Here is a 19,487-nt window from a genome sequence, read left to right as displayed (position 1 = left end):
ACTAAGTATAAAGTTACTCCTGATTCATGTTCAGCGGGTGACGCCTTCCAAGTACTTGGGTTTGTATGTATAAGCTTCTGGTTTTTCTACACTGAAGCAATTTCTATTCTACTGACACGACCAGTTACGAAGGGTTCAGTTTAGAGAGAAGACATGCAAGTCCCAGTTAACATAAAAGTTAAATTAACAGGAACCTGAAACAAAACTTTACTGCACCTGACAGCCATCACGAAAAGACACTAAACAACTTAACTGTGACAGATTTCTTTAACATATCCCGTAATTTATTTCATTGTTGTCTGACAATTTGCTAATAACAAATAACCATGAAATAAAAATGTGGACTGTAAACATGACTGACACAGTCTGAACACAAGATATTCAGAGGACTGGGAGACCTCGGGCATCTGCGTGCACACACACACACACACACACACACACACACACACTCACACACACCCACACACACACACACACTCACACACACCCACATGCCACGACACGCACACATACAGATCAAGTCAAACTGGTTTGTGAGGATTCAAACAAACTGAATTCAGTATTGTAGGAAGTGATTAATTCAGCATTCATACACTGAAAGGCTAATTGAGTTCAAGCAATAAATTGCAAAACTGAAAGACAACTGATAACAAGATGATAATTTAATGAAAGAGAATTTAATCCACAAGCACCACAGTATGTAGTTAAATATATCTATAGTTTCTCTCAGCTCTTTGGAGTCTTTCAACCTCTCCCAGATCACTGTCTCCATTCTCATCTGTGTTGTTTCTAAATGCAGGCAGCTGTTACAGAGGGGAAAGGATCTGATAAACGCACTTCTGACAACCAAACAACAAACAAAGTTAGTAGTTCCCAAACTTTTTTGCGACAAGAGTTTGACCCTGGGTCCCCCCATATGACATGAATTTTTCTTTTAGATGTTTTATTACAGATCGATTAAGAAACCCAAGACCAGAACAGTCACACATTATGTCACTGTGTTACTTACAGATCGAATTATAGTCAAAATAAATTATTAATCTTTATGTTGGAGTATACAAAAATGTATCGTCAATGTACCATAAAGTAGGGATGTTCAAAATGAAGTAAAGGTTAAAAAATAAAGAGGCCAAGATATCCTTCCGTTCAATTTTGGAGGAAGCTTCACAAACACTGGATTTTCATAAAGAGAGTCGTTTGTCGTTTTTCGTAGTATCGATAGAAGAAGCAATGATACGTTCCACCACTGGGTGGCACCATGCGCTTTGAGGGTGCTGAATTCGTCTTCCGGTCGTGTGTCGCAGAAGAAGAACGCTTTTCGGCTTGCATGGTTTGACCCTAACAAACTCGGCCAAGCGCATATGAGGCACAGGTTTGAGAGTTTTGTATTACCGTGTCGCTCTTTATCGAAATGCGGTTTTAGTTTTAGTAGCCGTCGTTAGCCGTCACGTAGCTGGACTGCTGCCTTGCTAGCTACGTAGACGAAGTGTGGAAGCCCACACGATGTGGTTTATTCAGAGATGTTTCCAGTGTCTGTCAGCCGTCAGAAACAGACGGGTTAAACTCCTGCTGAACTCCCCCGTTGTAAGATGCTGCTCCACGGTTCAGGGTGAAGTAAGGGTCAGGTTTGCACCCAGTCCCACAGGTAAAGTCCTCACCGAAAGTACATAATGCTAAAATGTCCTGTAAGATTATCCACAGGGATAGCAAAGAAGTGTCTGCAGTTTAATGCCTTAACCACAGAAACACTCTAATCTTGCGGAAATCCTTCCCAGAAGCTGTTATAGCTGCAAAGCTGTCTGTGTATTTAGAATGCGATGCCATTAAAGTCCCTGTTGGTGTAATGGTCAGGTGTCCCAATACTTTTGACGATATGGTGTATGTCCCAATATTTTTGTCTATGTAGTGTGTGTTTCCCTTGTTGCTCTAGTCTGCCATCTACAGCACAGAGCAAATGTCATTTTCACTATGTGCATAATAAAGCATTATATTGATGTAGATTTCCTCCACACCATCCTGCTGCCCTTGAAGTCACTGCCTGTATTGGCTGGCCTACATGGTGTGGGCGAAGCTGTCGGTTATGAACTGAAGCTGGTCGAGAGAGCAACATACTACAGGTCTTTTACATAAAAGACGTTTTGACAGGTCTGATGGCTGCATTACATTCAGCTGCTTCCGCTTCAGGGTCATGTTCTTGCCGTCTCACCGTCACAGGGTCATGGCTTACTGAGACACTCGTGCATCATAAAAAGTTGATGTTGCTATTGACTATACATTGTTCTGTGCTGCAGGTTTCTTACACCTCGGGGGCCTCAGAACTGCTCTCTACAATTACATCTTTGCCAAGAAGTATGGAGGCTCGTTCATCCTGCGACTGGAGGACACCGATCAGAGCAGGCTGGTACCAGGAGCTGCAGAGTCCATAGAGGACATGCTGGAGTGGGCCGGTAAGAGACACGGGATGGTAGTCACGTGATCAATCAGGATTATTGGGTTCATGGACCAATAATATCTGACGGAAAAATATATTAATAAAATGTCAGATTTATTATGAAATGGTTTATTATCTCCCTGTTATGTTTGTTTTACCTGAATCCACTGTCACCTTCAGGTGTACCTCCAGATGAGAGTCCTCGTCGAGGTGGCCCGGTAGGCCCTTACTTCCAGTCTCAGAGACTAGACCTCTACAGCCAGACTGCCCGGCAGCTTGTCGAGAGTGGTCACGCCTACTACTGTTTCTGCAGCTCTCAGAGACTTGAACTCCTCAAAAAAGACGCCTTAAGAGCTGGACAGACGCCAAGGTGGCCAGATAACACACACACACACACACACACATTCATGGTCTACAGTTTGACTTGAAGACTTGAAGATGATGTGCACAAAGTCTTCAGGATGTTTTTGTCAGATTTAAGGCATTGGCTGTGGTTCCCTCTCTCCCCAGGTATGATAACAGATGTCGTCATCTTGGGGCCCAGCAGGTCCAGGAGAAACTGGCTCAGGGGGTGCCACATGTGATAAGGTTTCGTCTGGAAGCCGGTGTCGAGCCTTTCGAGGATATGATCTTTGGATGGAACCATCACGAGGTGGCCCAGGTCAGATTTGTGGTGATTTCAATCTCAGATTATGTGGGGCTCACACTAAATGACGTTGATGTGACGGCCCTCAGTTCTCCCCTTTTCAGCAAACCAAAGGCTGAATTAATGCTTTTTATCATTAAATTTACTCATTTCATCTGAATACAAAATCTCTGACATTGCAAACCTGAAGCTTAAATGTCTAAGGGGGCTGAGAGAGTAATGTTTGCTTTTCATATCCTCATTTCCTTTCCATTTCAGGTTGAAGGGGACCCTGTAGTGATGAAGGCTGATGGTTTTCCCACCTATCACCTTGCTAACATAGTGGACGATCATTACATGAGGATCAGCCATGTGCTGCGGGGCTCCGAGTGGCTCATCTCCACCTCCAAACACCTCCTCATGTACCGTGCTCTTGGATGGAAGCCGCCCACGTTCGGGCATCTGCCGCTGCTGATGAACAAAGACGGCAGCAAACTGTCCAAAAGGCAGGGGGACGTGTTCATTGAAAGCTTCCAGAGAGACGGAGTCCTGCCGGAGGCTCTGCTTGATATCACAACGAACTGTGGGTCTGGATTCAGCAGTGAGTAACGGGAGAGTAAAACCAAGTGATGTAATAAAACAAAATTTAATGGCATTTGAAAAACTCTGAAAACAGAAATTTGCACTCAAGGGAAAAAAAACAACTTAAAAATCACATCCTGTTGACCAGATCTAAAAGGATTGACATAAAAATAAGAACTGCGTGCCTCTAACTAACTTATGTTGCTTTACAGCCAATCGAATTGGGCGGAGGATAGATGAACTGATCTCTGAGTTTAGTCCTTCAAAGATCACCACACATTCTGCTCTGTTAGACCTGGAGAAACTACCAGAGTTCAGCAGGTAAGTCAGGACTCCCTGTGTCTTCGTCTCTCTCATTTGTCCTGCATTGCCATATTTCTCATACTGATATGATATTAAAGCTACTTCCTGCTGACCTTCTCTGAGCATATCAGCCTACGAGCACTTTTTAAAGTTCACTGTTTTACATTTTACATGTCAGTTGTGTAAAAACAACACATTGTGGAGGTTATGTGCCGGACTTCTTTGTGGCACTGACTTCCTGGCGTCCCCGTGAGGTTGCCAAATCCCCTGCAGAGTCTTCAGGAAGTCCTTGTTCGAGCTTAGAAATACTCAGCTCACAGCCCTCTGAAACCACAAACTAACTGTTTTTTCACTTTGGTATGTTAGAGACCCAGGCTGGCTGTTTCTGTTGTCTTTATGCTAAGATAAGCTAATCAGCTGCTGGCTTCATTTTGGTCAATCTCTCTCTCCAATACCAGTTAGCAGCGACGTGATGTTAACTTCTCATCAGCTTAGATGAGCAGGTTTCTCATCGAGCTGCAGTGGATTCTGGAAATGTTTGGCTCTGAATATGAGAGCCCTGACAGTCTCAACACTCACCAGAGGACATGTTTTTAACTTTCATGTAATCAGTTCACTTGTTAAGTGATAGTAAGAGTACTCTTATTGATATTCGGTATGTACAAGTACTGAAATGTAAGTACTTGTACTTCTAATGGGTCATTTGTACTTCTAATGGGTTAAGTGTATGGATGACAAACCGTTTGGTATCAGCCAAGCCTTCCTCTGCTGCCACTCTTGGGCCAAACTTTGCATTGTTTCCCCTGAGTGTTGGTACAGAGTAAAACTTTATGCTGATATGAGATGTACAGCCTCCTTGGTTTGCTTGAATGCCTTCTTTTTTAACCTCTACATTGTAAAGATGATAGTTCAAATGTCTGTATTTTCTTTGCTTGTGGCAGAATTCACCTGCAACACCGTATTGAAGATGAGGAGCGATGCCGCTTGCTGATAAAAGATCTGCAGGGACAGATCCAGCAGGCCTACACAGCTGAGATCCAGGATAAAGAAGTACTGCATGAGGATTATATCAGGCGGGTGCTGCATCTTCGTAAGGTAACCGTGACACTTTCCTGTGAATGTGTGTTCATACCACGTTACCATATGTTCAGAGCATATTTTCAACATGCCAAATGTTAGAAGCTTAATGCCTAAGTGCACCTAAAGCTAACCAGGCATAGCACAGACTGAAAGCTGAACAAAGTCTGTTGCACAACATAGCCGTTGTACATGGGGTTTAGGAAACAACAGCACACTCCAGCTTCCAGCCAGAAAATCATGTACAATAACTGTAACTGCATTTGCTGTACAACAAGTAGATGCATGAAACCTCTGTTGCCCCCTTGATAGTTTGTGTGTGTGTGTGTGTGTGTGTGACAAAATGCAAGTCCCCACAGCATAAATCATTAAATTGTGTTGGTTAGGTGGTGGTTAAGTCTCTAGGAAATGAATGTAAGTCTATGTAATGTCCCCAAAAGTGATGGAAACAAGACTCTGTGTGTGTGTGTGTCTGTGCATTTTCAGCTCATAACAAAAAAAGTAAACATGGTACGGTTTTCCGAACAGGCTGATAAATTACTTTTAATGTCCTGGTATGTGGAAGACATAATTTAATATCAGCGGGTTAGCTGTGAGCTCTTGCTCTGGACATTTATAATCTTCTTGACAGAATGTGTTTTGTAAAATTGTAAAACCGTCTCCTAAAATCTTTTAAGCAGACGGTCTGCCAAGGTGTCACAGGTGACCCTGTGTTGATAAGAAAACCATAACTGCTGCAGGAAATTGATAAAATACTATTAGGTTTCATTTTCCTTTCTGTTCTTGAAGTCCTAGCCCAGCAGAATTTTATTTAGACTTTTACTTGATGTCTCTTCCTACAGACAATCGGATTTGACTTCTACTTTCATTTCTCAACTCTCCTCCTCTACAGGGACACATATCCTCCCTCAAAGAGCTCTTAAGTCCCACTTACTCCTACCTTTGGGTCCGTCCTTCCTTATCCAGCCAGCAGGTGGCAGCACTCACCGCAGAGGCCCATCACATTGTTTCATCAGTGCTGAGGTATGTCGTATTAACAGCTGCATGTTACCTCGTAGCTATGCTGTTTTAGCAGGATTCTAAACATTTCTGTGTCTGTAGGTTAATAGCTGAGCAAGGTGAGGAGCTGAGAGTGGACAAGCTCAGCAAAGATCTGAAGAGTCTGGCTAAGCAGACTAAAGCCTCCAAATACAGTGACGTGATGAAGCTGTTACGTCTGGCTCTCAGCGGCCTGCAGGTACCTGAACACATCACGTTTATGTTTGTGATCAAATAGCAATACAGCTGCTACAGGGTTTCCTGCCTGAAATTGGCTTATGAGACGTGGTACCTTCAAGCTAACCTCAACCCTGAGCTTCACCAGCAGGTCAGTCACTCATGACCAGCTTAAGATGGATGGACGCTGCAATCCTGAACCAGAAGTCCAGTCTTTCATTTGGTTTTGTCTACTTCAAGAACACCACCTGCACTGTAACATTGATTCTCAGGGGAACCAACAACACAACAAGTTTGTCCTTTTCTCTGCTGCAGTTCTCATTTCTTGAGAACTGCAATTTGAGCAATTTTCTTGTTGAAATTGTATTTTTCAAACTCATCACCTCAGCACATATAATCGTTTTGGTTGAAATTGTGAAAAGAATCCTTAATGGACAGTTTTGTTTGTCCTTGGAAAAAAAAAATCTGTTCTCAGGATGACTAAGCTAAAGTCTAAAACAGCACATTTTAAAAATGATAGTATTGACTGAAGCCTGAGAAAGCCTGCAGTGAGTCATTCACCACTGGAACCCTGCAGACACTCGAAGAGGAAATATGGAAAGAGGAAGTCGATTCTGATTGCTTTTCACAGAGGTCTGTTTGCTTGCTGCCTGGGTTGATTGCATTAACTTCAGTGTCCTCTGATCCTGTGTTCTCCTCTGACCTGCAGCAGGGGCCCAGTGTAGCTGAGATGATGGTGTCTTTGGGGTCCGCAGAGATCAGCCGTCGATTGCAGAGACTTTTGGTGCTGTCAGAGACCGCTTAAAGACTGGACAGCCTGTCACCTCACAGGCTGATGGGGACCCGATGCTGACAAGAGCTGCTGCGTGTTGGGAAATACATGCAGGTTCTGGAACACTTTTAAAATGAACTGCATCCTGCTGATGTTTGAGTTACAGCAGATGTCTTATAAAGGAGATGAAGACTGTTTTTGCTCACATGGTCTGTTTGTTTTATTCAGTTCTGTGAGGCTTTACAGGAGCAGGTCACACAAGCAGGCCGAGGATGGGAAGTACCTCTGTATTTTTTATGCAAATGTTCTTTCTGCCCTTCTGAAGATTTTTAACGAACTGCAGCAGACAGATGTGTTGGATGTTCTCAAGAAAAACACGATGAGGACGTGAACCACAAAACTGTCTGCTTTGGTGTCGCTCATGCTGAAAGAGTGACATGACAACATTACACTTTGGACACTTGAGAAAAGCATGAAGTCACAGCTAACTGATATGTTTATATGAAGCAGTGAATAAACGCCCAGCTGTTTGACTGTCCTGTCATGTTGATGACTGAAAGCCTTATTTTTTTGTAGATAATATAAAATACAAGTTGTTAATATTGTGGCTAAATTATCCATGTTTGCCACTTTATATCTCTGCTCTGCAGCAGTTCAGAAGTAGTTTTTGCACCAATGCATTTGTTTGACAGCTGTAAGTTGGTGTAGTTTCTTTACTGGTTGGGATTTTACATCCAAAGTTAAGCTACCAACAGCTGATAAAATAGTTCAGTAGTTTTACTTCTAATGGAGTACTTTTTTTTTTTTGAAAATTGTACTAATACTTTAAGTACTGGTATTTTTGAGTATTTTTACAGCGTGTACACATACTCCAAAGTACTACTTTTACTTACAAAAAGATACCACTTTTAACTCAAAGGCGTAAAAATGCCTAAACAATACTTGTAATCATTATTCTGGTGGAGGTGAAGTTACTCCAATTCACTTCCAATATCAGAATCGGCAGTAAAAACTACAACCCTCGCCTCTGAAATGCAGTGGAGAGGAAGTACCGAAGCATGAAAATCTCCCTCAACTCGCAGCTTGTTCACGACAGTTGATGTTTTTTGATGAAGCACTTTAGTTTTACCAGTTCAGTGTCTGTTTTAGCACCGCTTTGTGGTGCCGTGTGGACGCATGGAGTGATGGGAGGGGGTGTGTGACATGAACTGGTTAGTGTGTCAGGAGTGTGACTGGGCGTGAGTGTCACATGTCGGCAGTTTGACACCCCCGCTTCCCTCAGAAAGAGGCACTCACATCAGCGACTTGACATCTCTGGGGCAGCGGGAGACGGACGGCAATGGCGACCGGTGACAGCCAGGCAACGTTAGAGTCATTGCTCAGTAAGTAGAAAGGAGAAATGGAGGAGTGTGTTTTGTTGTTGTCGTTGTTTTAGCTGCTTGTGTTTGCTCACCTTCACATCCGACGTGAACGCTAGCTAACGTCTCTTCGCCGCCGCCGCCAGTTGGCTTTTCAGACGTTTAATTAGCGGGTAAAGTCTTAATGTGTGCATTTGTTTTAACTTTTGAAAAAAACGCAGTTTTGTGCAGAAAGTTATCAGTAACAGGAAGTTGGTTTAGCTCGTGCGCGTGCGTGAAGAGCGCTCGTTGCGGTGTGTTGTGTCTGCGCTGCTGTTGGCGCGCCTGCGCACTGCGGCGTTAAAGCGTTATCTTTACCTCTGCAGGTGCCGGATGACGTTTTATTTGATGAAGAGTTTATTTGTGTGAAAGTAACAACAGCACGATGAGGAAATGCGCTTTTGAAAATATACTAAAAAAGTAATCAAGTACAACAAGTAAAATGTCTCACCTTAGCTAAATATAATTTAAAAGTGTTGTGGGTTAAGACTTTTAGTGCTGTCGGTTATTGTCTTCTGAAAGTCCCTTGTCCAAACTTTGAATTCAAGTTTCATGCTCTGGTTACCCTCTTTGCTTTTTTTGAATGCTTGTTTTTAAGCTAGCCCGCCATTGCAGATACATTTTTACCCCCAAAAACATCTACAGTATGCGTTGACAGATAGATAGATATACTTTATTGATCCCAGGCTGGGAAATTGCAGGCTGTAATGTTCAATGCATCATCTGAATCTTTAGTGCCAACAGCAACTCCATTCACCAGATGAATGTAGTGGTACTTAGTGTACCTAAGTACAGGTATCTTTAAAAGGTGTGCTGCTTTATAGCTGAGGCGACTGGGAGATTAATCAGACTGACAGAAAGTTAATCAACAGTTTTTGTAGTTGATTATCATTTAAGTCAAAACTGCTAAAGTTTGGGGTCCTCATGCCCTCATTGGCACGAAACAAGAAATCTGAAGATGTCATGTTGGGATCTTAGAAATGAAAAATGGCATTTTTCACATCTTAATATTATTATTTACTAAAAAAACAGATGACACCCATACAAGCCTACTTTAAGTAGTTACTCTCCACACCTTAGTTTAACATGCAGCATTTCCCAGTTTCTTCCTTTCATTTTCCCTTTCTCGTTGCATAATGCTTTGCATATATAAGCATGTGTTTGATCTGACTGTGGCACAGCATGAGATACATTTGGATTTTTAACCTTTTTCTCTGTTGTAATTGTTCCAGGCCAGGCCACAGACCCAAACAATGAGCAGGAGCGATGGGACTGCATCCAGGGCTTCTACGAGCTCGTCAACCAAGAGACTGACGGGTGAGGATCGTTGGGCAGCCCGCTCGCCTCTCTATGAGTTACTTTAACGCAATTTTGGCATTTGAGAAACAGTTGCTTCACATCCATGTTGCGTTCACAGCTTCCCAGTTACACCATCATGCAAGAGAGGAAGAACTCGGCAGCACCTTTTCTCCTTTTGACCCCTTTTTCATATTAACGTATTATAGTGTCTGAATGCAGTAAATTCAAAGCCAGCGTGGCCTGACATTAGCTTCATCCATTTCTCTTAATTTTACTCGAGCATGACAGTGTGTGGAAGCCATGGGAAGAGCACTTTTTAATTATCATAAAATGTTTTTTGCTTGCCATCTGCTCAGGCATTTTAATGTGACTTAAAGCTCAGTTTTCTGCTTTCAGACCTCAGGTGGCCATTCGTCTTCTTTCCCATAAAATCCAGTCACCACAGGAGAAAGAGGCTCTGCAGGCTCTCACTGTGAGTAATCAGACTCTTCTTCTGTAAATATGATACACAGGTGATACACAATTTGTTTTTACCTGTTGAATCTTTAGTTCCCTGAGGCCACAACTAATTAATTTTGCCCTGTTTTTTAAATTTAAAACTCTTTGGTTTTTTTGGGGGGGTTTTTTTTCAGTCTTTAACATGTCAGAACTGCAGTCTCCCTGCTTTGGTGTCTGTGTGGGCATGCAGTTTACATTTGTTTTGATTTAATGCTGTTTCTCACGAGTTATACTCAGTACATTTACAGTATCAGAGCATCTTTGAAGGTACAGACCTTTAGAAAACCAAATGTCTCTGTTTTAATCGGCCCCGGGGGGGTCTGAATAATCTGTGAAAAATCTGTGACTAACTTTGCTCACATGGCCGAAGTGATATGAGGAGATTTCATCTGCATTTGAATCTGCTGTGACACAATACACTTTGTCATCCGTACTTCACTATAAAATGTAATTAAGAGCAGCTTCTTGAGGGTTATGTGCTTCGTATCATATGACATTTAAAGGCGGTTAACCACGAACATGAAGTGACAAATCTCTCTGACTTTTGTGTTGCATAGGAACAAGACTTCTTTCATTTTCACTTGTTGAAAAGGCTTCCTTTGGTAATTTGTTCAGATTTGGTGCTTTCCAGGTTCTCGAAGCGTGTATGAACAACTGTGGAAAGAGGTTCCACAGCGAGGCGGCCAAGTTTCGCTTTCTCAATGAGCTCATCAAAGTCTTAACTCCAAAGGTACGGCTAATCCCAGAGACAGAGGTGTGCTTAACGTCTTGAAGCTGAACGAAATACGATTTCTACCTGAGACAAATTTAAAAAGTTTGCATTTCCTGAAAGAAGGGCTTGTAAATCTACATGTGTTGATGCCATATCAGCTTGTTACTACAGAATCCAACGTCTGACTCTGAAAGCTTCTCTGACCTCAGATCAGTCAGAAAGCAGTGACGGCACACGTGTATCTGATTGCAGAATGTAGCATCATAAATCATTAAATAATAACAATAATAATAATCAAATATAAAATCAAATCAGAAGGACCACATTCCAGTGATATCAAGTAAAAAAAAACAGATCAAGAAGAACAAAATCCACAAAAGGTTTTGAACAAAACCAGTGAATTAAGGAGGTTTCAGGAAGCAATTTGAAAGCCTTTAAGCAAACAAAGCAACAAGACCACAACGATGAACACAAATCTAAAACTTTAAACGCTAATTTTTATCAATCTGATGTGTCAAAGAACCAAAACTCCACAGTGTAGATTACTCATTTTATTAATGTTTCCTGTCCTCAGACCTTCACAGGGTGAATTCATTCAAATATACAAATTAAAGTCTCTTCTGAATGTAAACAAAATCATACTGAGATTTTCCTGGTGAATAATCAAAGATGCAGTAGTACATCGTAAGACGTTTTAGGCCTCCTGAAAACAGTTTACTACAGAAACACTGAAGGCAGACTGATGTTCTCTGTGAATCTGAAAAGTGAAATGTATAGAATTCAAATGACATCAAATGAGACAGTTAGCTGAAAACATAATGAAAAGGATTAAATGTACCCTGTAGGCAGTCAGTGTGATAGACTGTGGGCGGGAAAACACGCTGAATCTGGCTGACCTGGTCGATCTTTTCTGAGCAGTACTTTGGCGCATGGACTCCGCAGGCCGTTAAAGACAGAGTGACGGAGGTCCTCTACGGCTGGACTCTCTGGCTTAAAGAAGAACCCAAGATCCACGAAGCCTACCGCATGCTCAAGAAACAAGGTCTGCACGCACACACGAACACGCCAACACCGACACGTCTTCGCTTCCGTGCTCAGACAGAAGACGTTTGGTGCACTTAACAAAAAATGCGCCGTTTTTTTAACCTCTGAGAACAGCAGGCAGAGCAGCACTAATCAGAAGTGGACTTGCGTGATATGATTTGATATCATAACAGACGTGCAGGAGTTTGTTTGTGGATCCCCAGAAGAGAGGAAGTAAAAGAAAGTAGAGGAGAAAGCAAAATGAATACACGGCTTTTTTTTTCATATAATTTTGTTGATTTAAAAATTTGTTTATTGCTTTAGCTAAGAAAAAAATATTCCATTAGATTTGGCGGTTGGAACTGCATACACACCATCATAAACTCTGTAGCCTTCTAATGTAATAATGTAGCAAAACATGATATAGAGATTGTGCAGTGATGTAGCATAAAAACATACATATAAATGATCATATGCATTATGCTATACTCTTACTATATGTACAGTGATTTTGTTTAATTTGATGCCTAGTTTTATGTCCCAAGAATGAAACCATCTCACTCTTCTCTTTGTTGGTTTAGGTATTGTGACCGAAGATCCCAAACTGCCCGATAAAGTAATAATGGCACCTCCACCCCAAAGAACCACGCAATCCATTTTTGACCAGGAGGACAAAGCCGAGGTGTGTGTGTGTGTGTGTGTGTGTTTTAAAAGGACATATTGTAATGAACGGTCAAGTTTTATCCTGCTAACATGTGTCTGTGTTTTGTCAGCTCTTAGCCCGATTATTGAAAAGTGCTCGTCTCGAAGACCTGGAAACTGCCAACAGACTCATTAAAAGCACCATCAAAGAGGTGAGGATGGTGGTCTTTTGGTGCTTTTGGAAAGCCGGAATGAGGATTTGGTATTAACCTGTTGATGTGTGTGTGTGTGTTTTAGGAGCAGGAGAAGGCGGAGAAAGTGTCAAAACGTGAATGTACTCTGAAGGAGGCGGAGAGCTGCACCAAACAGCTCAGAGTGGTCCTGGACCAGCATGCAGTCAGCGGAGCCGCGTTAGAGCCGAGTGATGACGTCAAGGTGCGTTGGACATCAGACAGACAGAGAGACAGACAGTCGTCAAGCTGTCAAACCACGAGGACGGAGCGCTTTGATGTGTGCAGGGTTCCAGTGATTGTTGTGGTTCTATCGCCCTCTACTGGCCAACTTTTTAAGTGGTTTGTTGAACTCGTGCTGTAGATTAACTACAATACGTGATGTTGAAACGGCCGTTTTATGGAAGGCATTTTTACTTTACCTGAGCGTTTATATTTTCTGACGCTTCCTACTTCACACGTCAGAGGAAAAGTCTGGAATACCACTCAACTACATTTATCTGACAGCTGCAAGTTAGATTTCTTCAAAGATTTTATACACACAACGTATGATTATCTTTAAAATGATTATGCATTTATTCCATGCAAAAACCTCCTTAACCCTCCTTAATCCCCAAATGATTTGAGGGATCATGTCATTTTACTCTGTAAGGTAAAACATGATGTATATCGTCGTCCTACTGTTTTCAGTTAAGTTTATGTGAAAGAGAATTAGCAGATGGTTCCATTCTGCTGCATTTGTGTTTCACATGGTGTCTCAGCTTCAGGGTTATAAGTAAAGGATTTGAGCACTTCCTCCATAACCGAATGATGCTGTGGTTCTAATGAAGCGTAGCGTCGCCTCAGTCACACTCCTGTCAGCCGACTCTTTCGCGCTCACTATCGTTAGCTTGCTGATGCATCGTAGTAAAGCGTAACAATTCGTACAAGCGTTGGTGTTGGCATCTTGTTGAGCATTAATGTTCATGCTTGCATCCGTCTCTGATCCTGCAGCCTGATGTGTTGAGGGCGGTTCATTCTTGTTGCCGTTCACAGAAGCAAAGGGCAGAGCCTTTTCCCACCCCAATGCAAACAGTTTTTCCTGACTGAACTGCACTGCATATCAATTATGAGATTATGCTTAAAATTATTCTGATGGTCAAACCGTTGCTTTTTGTGTCAAAGAAGACAAAAGTCAGACGTGTGAATCTTAGGTGCTTTAAAGCAGCAGTCCTGGATAAATAAACACCTCTCTAGGTTCGTCACAATTATTCGTTATACACTTTAGTGATTTAGCAGCAGATCTTTATTTTTAATTTTCTAAGTATATTTGTTCATGTTTTAGTATGAAGCCTCCTCCAACATCCGAAAACATGTTACGTGTTTGTTACTGCAGTGTGCTCTAACTACTCGACACGACTCTAACCCAAACCTCTAGCACTTCCCTTCATTTCCTGTCAAGACTTCTATTGTATGGTTCATTCAAATGTAGCTACTGCCATCTTGTGGCTCTTGTATGTCACTACAAGTACAGTTTGGCAGAGACATTAACACGCATAAAACCGCAGTGACTGAGATCAGACAATGATGCTTAAGATGAATAGTCCAGAACAATAAAGTGTTGAATGTAGCATGATCATGTTATTGAGTTCAGTTTTGATAGCTTTATGTGTGAATTTTAAGGTAAAAAGTGATATTTTGTTCCTAGCAAACCCACTTTCCTCCTGTTTACTATCAGTATCTCCTCATTGTAGAGTATTTGTATTTGTGTTCAGGCGTAACTCAGCATTTGATCCTTCCCTCCTCCACTGCAGACGCTGTACGAGCGCTGCGATCGGCTGAGGCCCACCTTGTTCCGCCTGGCCAGCGACGCCATGGACGATGACGCAGCTCTGGCAAAGATCCTGGAGGCTAATGACGACCTGGCACTTGTAGTAAATACCTACAAAGAAAGAGTGGGGAGGAGGGAGTGTAATGGTGGAAGAGAAAGAAGTGGAAGTGAGGAAGAAGTGGAGAGTAAAAATAACGGTGGGCCTGTTTTCCTGTTAGCGATCCCTGTGGAGAACACCTCGACCTTGTGTTTGACTCCGCTCTGTTCTGCTTACATTTGACCCGTTTCTTCTTGTTCCTTTAGCTCCAAGGAGTCCCAGGGAGATTAAAAGCTACCACCTCATTGACCTCTCAGCACTGGACTCTCCACAGACTCACAGAAGAGCTGATTCACCACCATCCTTTGAATCCTCTTCACCCGTTTTTTCTTCTCTTCTGGAAAGTGACCAGGACTTCAATAAATTAGGTAGGCTTGAACTTTTCCCTGTTTCTACTATGTTCTCTCTGATAGTTATGAATATGTTTTATGACGTACTGATGGGATGTCCTGTAATTACAGAATTTGATAATCTGGTCTCAAAACAGACTCAGAAGACTTCAAGTTCGTATTATGAAGAAGTGATGCAGGTGAGACAGTGAGAAAGTTGAAGATAAAGCTTTAAAGGTGATTTTCCTTTGGAAGAGTGTTTAACTATTGCTTATCCTTTTCTGTCAGCTTAATGGAGAGTTTCAGATGAAGAACACCGAGCAGAATGGAGGCAGAGGCCTTGTGCTGAGAGCCCGGGGATGTCAGGGCAGCAGTGTGATGTCGAATGGGACTAACATGTGGTAAGGATGGAGGAAAGAGAAGGAGACTCTTAAAATCCCACGTGACGTTATGTAGATTAGAAACTGATGTCTGCAGTGCTTTGAAGGAGGCTTGAACTGAACACGTTTACAAATAACAAAAAACGCTGCTTTAGGAAATGTTTTTCTTTTCCAGTTATAATGTACTGAATGTGCCCGTGAGTAATCACTATTTCTTAAAAGCCTCAAAGGGAAGACAAACTCCAGAGGTGATGATTTGGTGACTTAACTACGTAACATGAAGAAGTGTGACAGTAGAAGAGCTGCCCAAATCACAAATGACATCAAGGATATTCGCTTGCTGATGGTCGTCAGCAGAGCGGTTGATTCTGACATAAAGAAAACTTTATCAGCTCACATCTCACATTGTGTTATTTTCTGTTTTGTTTTTTTTTATTTGAAATAGAAATGTTTAGAGTTCAAAATGTACCGTTATCCTGTAGTTACATGAACTGTCATCTTGGATAACTTATTTTTCAGCTGCAGACACTTTTTCACTTTCTCAGTTTTTTCATTACAAGTCAGGATCCAGACCAGCATGTGTTGTTTTATGCATTTTGTTTTAAAAAATAATACTTTTTATTATTATTATTTATGTTATTTGAGTTGTTTTCGGACTTCATTTATTATCCTTAATTATTACTTAAATGACTTTTTCCTCCATCAGGTCACTCCCTCACAATCAACAGTTTACAGGATCAGAATCACCTTCCAAGGCGCAGCTCAGTGAAGGTTCAGGATCTCCGATGAAACTGCAGGAGAACTCGTGTCCCTCGCAAGCTCTGAACGACATCTTTGTTCCAATGGAGACCATCAAATCCAGTATGTTTCCAAAGGCTGAAACTGCAGTTTAAACGGAGAAACAGCTGGATTCACTTGTGAGTTTTCTTGTTTGTTTGTAGGTCATGTGGAGCCGATCACTCTTTTTGATCAGGGCGGGATTCACGTCTCCCTCCATTTTGCCAAAGACTCTCCGCCGGGTCATCCAGGTGTTGCTGTGGTCGTCATTTCCACTGTGAACACATCTGCCCTCCCTGTGAGGGACTTCTTTCTTAAAGCTGCTGTTCCAAAGGTAATAAACTCTGAGCACATCTTAAGAGTCTGTTATGAGGATAACACGCAGCACAACTCCGATTCCAAAGACAGTCGGGACTCATAAATAAATAAACCTGCTCATCTTTTGACCGTCTTTGTCCCACTGTTAGATGTCAGTGGTTCAAGTAGACGTCCAGTGCTGATGAGTCAGTGCTTCTTTATACAGATTATGTGTTGTGTTGTAACTGGGAGCCCCTCCTGGAGGCAGACCCTCCCTCTGTAAATACTTTATCATTTGTTTTGAGCTCTGATGACATGTACGTTTAATTCCTCTCCTGCAGACCATGTTCCTAAAGCTTCAGCCTGCCTCAGGGACACACCTACCTCCTTACAACCCTCTCCTGCCTCCACCTGCCATCTCTCAGGTCCTCCTATTGGCTAATCCTCAGAAGGTGAGTCGCTGGTCTTCGTGACTAATCTAACTTGCTTCACTGTTGCTTATAGTAACAGGAGAACTTCAGAACTTGTGTATAAAAAAAAAATAATTTAAAATACAAAAGCCTTAAGAAATTAGATAACTCAGATAACCCAGAGCACCATGTGGCAAGTATTCATTTTTTCCTTATTTATTCACTCACTTTCTCCATTTGTCTGTGAAGAACCTGACATCCTTCCTTCTTTCTCAAAGCGAAATGTGCGTCTACGCTACAAGCTGACTCTGACACATGGAGACCAGCAGCTGAACGAGACCAGAGACATCGACTGCTTTCCTGACTGGGCCTCTTTGATTGGTCACTAAACACCTCAGCGGCTTGGATTTTAAAAATAGGTTAAAGTAAAAACTCTGAACCTGATCTGCACAGGACCTGAAATCGGTTTTAGAGGGAGGAGGGAGTGACGTGAACCCAGCGGGAAAGAAAAACTCAGCAACAAAAGGTGGGAAACTCGTGGCCCCGCAGTCGAAGCTCGTGAGGTAAACAAACACAAAGGAAATACCAAGTCTTTGTTTCACACTGGAAGGTTTAACAAGTATGATGCAAACCAAGAAAGATTTATATTACTCTAAAAAGGTGGATAAATTATATTTCACATATAAAAACAGTTCAGGTTGGTCCAGGACAGCCCTGATTGTACCTGATTCAGGTATTCGGTATCCTGCTTGTTCACCTGCAGTTTGATAAAACAGAGTGTTCGCTGTATGCTGACATGTAGCTGGCTGCATGTCTGCATGTGAGATCTGGTATTTATTTCCTTTTTGTGCCATTCTGAATCCCCAAAGTGCCCTGAAGATGGAAGATGTTGTGTTTCTGATGTTAATTTATTTTAAGCATGAGGTTGCCTTAAGGAACTTAAATGTGAGAGTGAGGAAGATCGGATGCATTTTGCCATTGCTTGACTGAAACGTAAAACACAAGCTGAGGATGGAAATATCTTCACCAGTGTGACAAAACATGGGCAGCATTTAGAAATGTTCTATTTTTATTTTTACATTAAAAGTACAAGCATGAACAACACGTGTGTATCAAAGAAATGTGTAGTAAATGGAGCAAACGCAAGCAAATACAGAAATGCTACAGTTACGTGACTACTCAGCTGAAATAAGTATTTGGTATAAATAGTGCACTTTTTTTGAGCACAACTATCATTCGAGTAAAATGCATCAATATCCTTACTTGTGATGAAGGAAAATCCTCAATGCATAACTGCAGTTTAGTCATTCAAGTTTATAAAAGCTTGTTTTGTAAATAATTTTCTTGCTCTCAGGGTCAAAAACATTTATCTGAATCTCAGATCTGTGAGGCTGTTCTGTGAAGAGTTTAACAAATAATAAATATGTTAACTTCAAGTTTGACTAACATCATTTTCAGGCTTAAAGTAACAACTTCCTGTTAGCGCTGCTCAGTTCTGCTTTAAGCCCCAGAGTACAGATACACATACAGTCGGGACTCTTATTGTGTAAAAAAACCCCAAAAAATTTAACAAAAACAGGAAGTGTTGTTGTCATTGCACAAGGAACAAGACGTGAACTTAGCCAATGAAGCAGTTTAATTTTGAAGTTTTGCAATAAATAAAACTTCAGAAGGATGTTGAATGACATTGTTTTTCACAATAAGAGCCCCCACTTCCTCCTAATCCATGATCACATGTGAACTTTCATACAGCAAGTTATTTTACCAACTGAATATTATGCAACCAATATGAAAAGATCTTAAACATTAACTTTAATGCCACCCAGAAACTTTTTTTGTGTGTGTTTGTTCATTTTCTATGATCTCTGTAACAAACAGGATGAGTTATCACAGCGGTGAATATACGTCTTAATTTGCAGCTTTGTTCTTCTAAATATGTCTGTTCTGTAGAAGTCATGAACATCATTTCTTAATTTGCTAGTTTTCTAAAGATTTTTAATTATAAAATTGTTCTCTCAGCATAGTCATAGATTTAGGACTGTTGCTAATCCTAAATCCCATTTAATTTCATCGAGCCAGATCAGTGTTTTCTGATTAGTTGTTTTATACTGTGAAGCTTTTTAATTTAAGACCACAACAACAAATTCAGTGCAACTTGACCTGCTATTGATCATCATCATCGTCAATCCAATTTCAGTGTTTTATTGATTGCTTGTCTGCCTGTTGCCTCCCGGTCCAGCAGTGTGTTGCTCTGCCTTATGTCATCAATAAATACAAATGCAATCTGTAACACAGCAAAGCTCAAATTCTTTTTCACCAAATCAGCCCAATCCAAAAACAACAAAAGGTTTTATAGTAATGAAATGATTCCTAACTCTAAGCTTTGACATGTTTCTTGGTGTTGACTAGAAGAGATGACGTTCTTAACAATTCTGTGCTGCTGCAGGCTTTTTACTTTTCTAAAGTGGCAAAAAGTTCATTTTACAACTGCAATGAGCGATAATTGTTATCGATTAATTTGCAGATTATTTTCGGAATAATTTCTCAGTCGCTAGTTTTGTTACTAGATGTTTAACTGAAA

At 41.4% G+C, this 19,487-nt stretch overlaps 2 protein-coding genes across 3 annotated transcripts; both read left to right on the top strand.

Moving 5' to 3' along the window:
• The first annotated feature begins 1,286 nt into the window (after positions 1-1,286).
• On the top strand, positions 1,287-7,610 carry ears2 (glutamyl-tRNA synthetase 2, mitochondrial). Its single transcript, XM_046372075.1, has 10 exons — positions 1,287-1,645; positions 2,292-2,447; positions 2,612-2,801; positions 2,942-3,092; positions 3,336-3,657; positions 3,851-3,959; positions 4,883-5,036; positions 5,911-6,041; positions 6,120-6,255; positions 6,943-7,610. The coding sequence occupies exons 1-10, from the start codon at positions 1,504-1,506 to the stop codon at positions 7,036-7,038; spliced, it is 1,587 nt and encodes a 528-aa protein (XP_046228031.1). The 5' UTR covers positions 1,287-1,503; the 3' UTR covers positions 7,039-7,610.
• Positions 7,611-8,085: 475 nt separating this feature from the next.
• LOC124049920 (ADP-ribosylation factor-binding protein GGA3-like) lies at positions 8,086-19,196 on the top strand. 2 transcript variants are annotated; one of them, XM_046372049.1, is made up of 16 exons: positions 8,086-8,387; positions 9,635-9,719; positions 10,098-10,173; positions 10,815-10,929; positions 11,830-11,953; positions 12,516-12,616; positions 12,708-12,788; positions 12,874-13,011; positions 14,600-14,813; positions 14,920-15,081; positions 15,175-15,242; positions 15,331-15,443; positions 16,129-16,283; positions 16,364-16,533; positions 16,838-16,948; positions 17,185-19,196. In XM_046372049.1, exons 2-16 carry the CDS (start codon positions 9,656-9,658, stop codon positions 17,293-17,295), a joined length of 1,803 nt encoding a protein of 600 aa, XP_046228005.1. In that variant the 5' UTR covers positions 8,086-8,387; positions 9,635-9,655; the 3' UTR covers positions 17,296-19,196. The 2 variants fall into 2 exon arrangements, with proteins under 2 accessions (XP_046228005.1, XP_046227995.1); XM_046372039.1 differs by having other exon boundaries at positions 8,090-8,387; positions 10,831-10,929.
• Positions 19,197-19,487: the final 291 nt, after the last annotated feature.

This window comes from Scatophagus argus, chromosome 2, assembly GCF_020382885.2.
Source record: "Scatophagus argus isolate fScaArg1 chromosome 2, fScaArg1.pri, whole genome shotgun sequence".
NCBI lineage: Eukaryota > Metazoa > Chordata > Actinopteri > Scatophagidae > Scatophagus > Scatophagus argus.
The sequence above is the reverse complement of the archived record's forward strand: the minus strand, read 5'-3'. Positions and strand labels throughout refer to the sequence as shown.

What these genes read in the sequence shown, in the direction of transcription:
- LOC124049920 (XM_046372039.1), top strand. Translation starts at nt 8,345, where the DNA reads ATGGCGACCGGTGACAGCCAGGCAACGTTAGAGTCATTGCTCA. An exon ending in CCGCATGCTCAAGAAACAAG is followed by an intron (nt 11,954 to 12,515) that starts GTCTGCACGCAC and finishes TTGTTGGTTTAG; the next exon opens with GTATTGTGACCGAAGATCCC. An exon ending in TCGAATGGGACTAACATGTG is followed by an intron (nt 15,444 to 16,128) that starts GTAAGGATGGAG and finishes TTCCTCCATCAG; the next exon opens with GTCACTCCCTCACAATCAAC.
- ears2 (XM_046372075.1), top strand. Translation starts at nt 1,504, where the DNA reads ATGTGGTTTATTCAGAGATGTTTCCAGTGTCTGTCAGCCGTCAGAAAC. An exon ending in GGGTGCTGCATCTTCGTAAG is followed by an intron (nt 5,037 to 5,910) that starts GTAACCGTGACA and finishes CCTCCTCTACAG; the next exon opens with GGACACATATCCTCCCTCAA. An exon ending in TGGCTCTCAGCGGCCTGCAG is followed by an intron (nt 6,256 to 6,942) that starts GTACCTGAACAC and finishes TCTGACCTGCAG; the next exon opens with CAGGGGCCCAGTGTAGCTGA.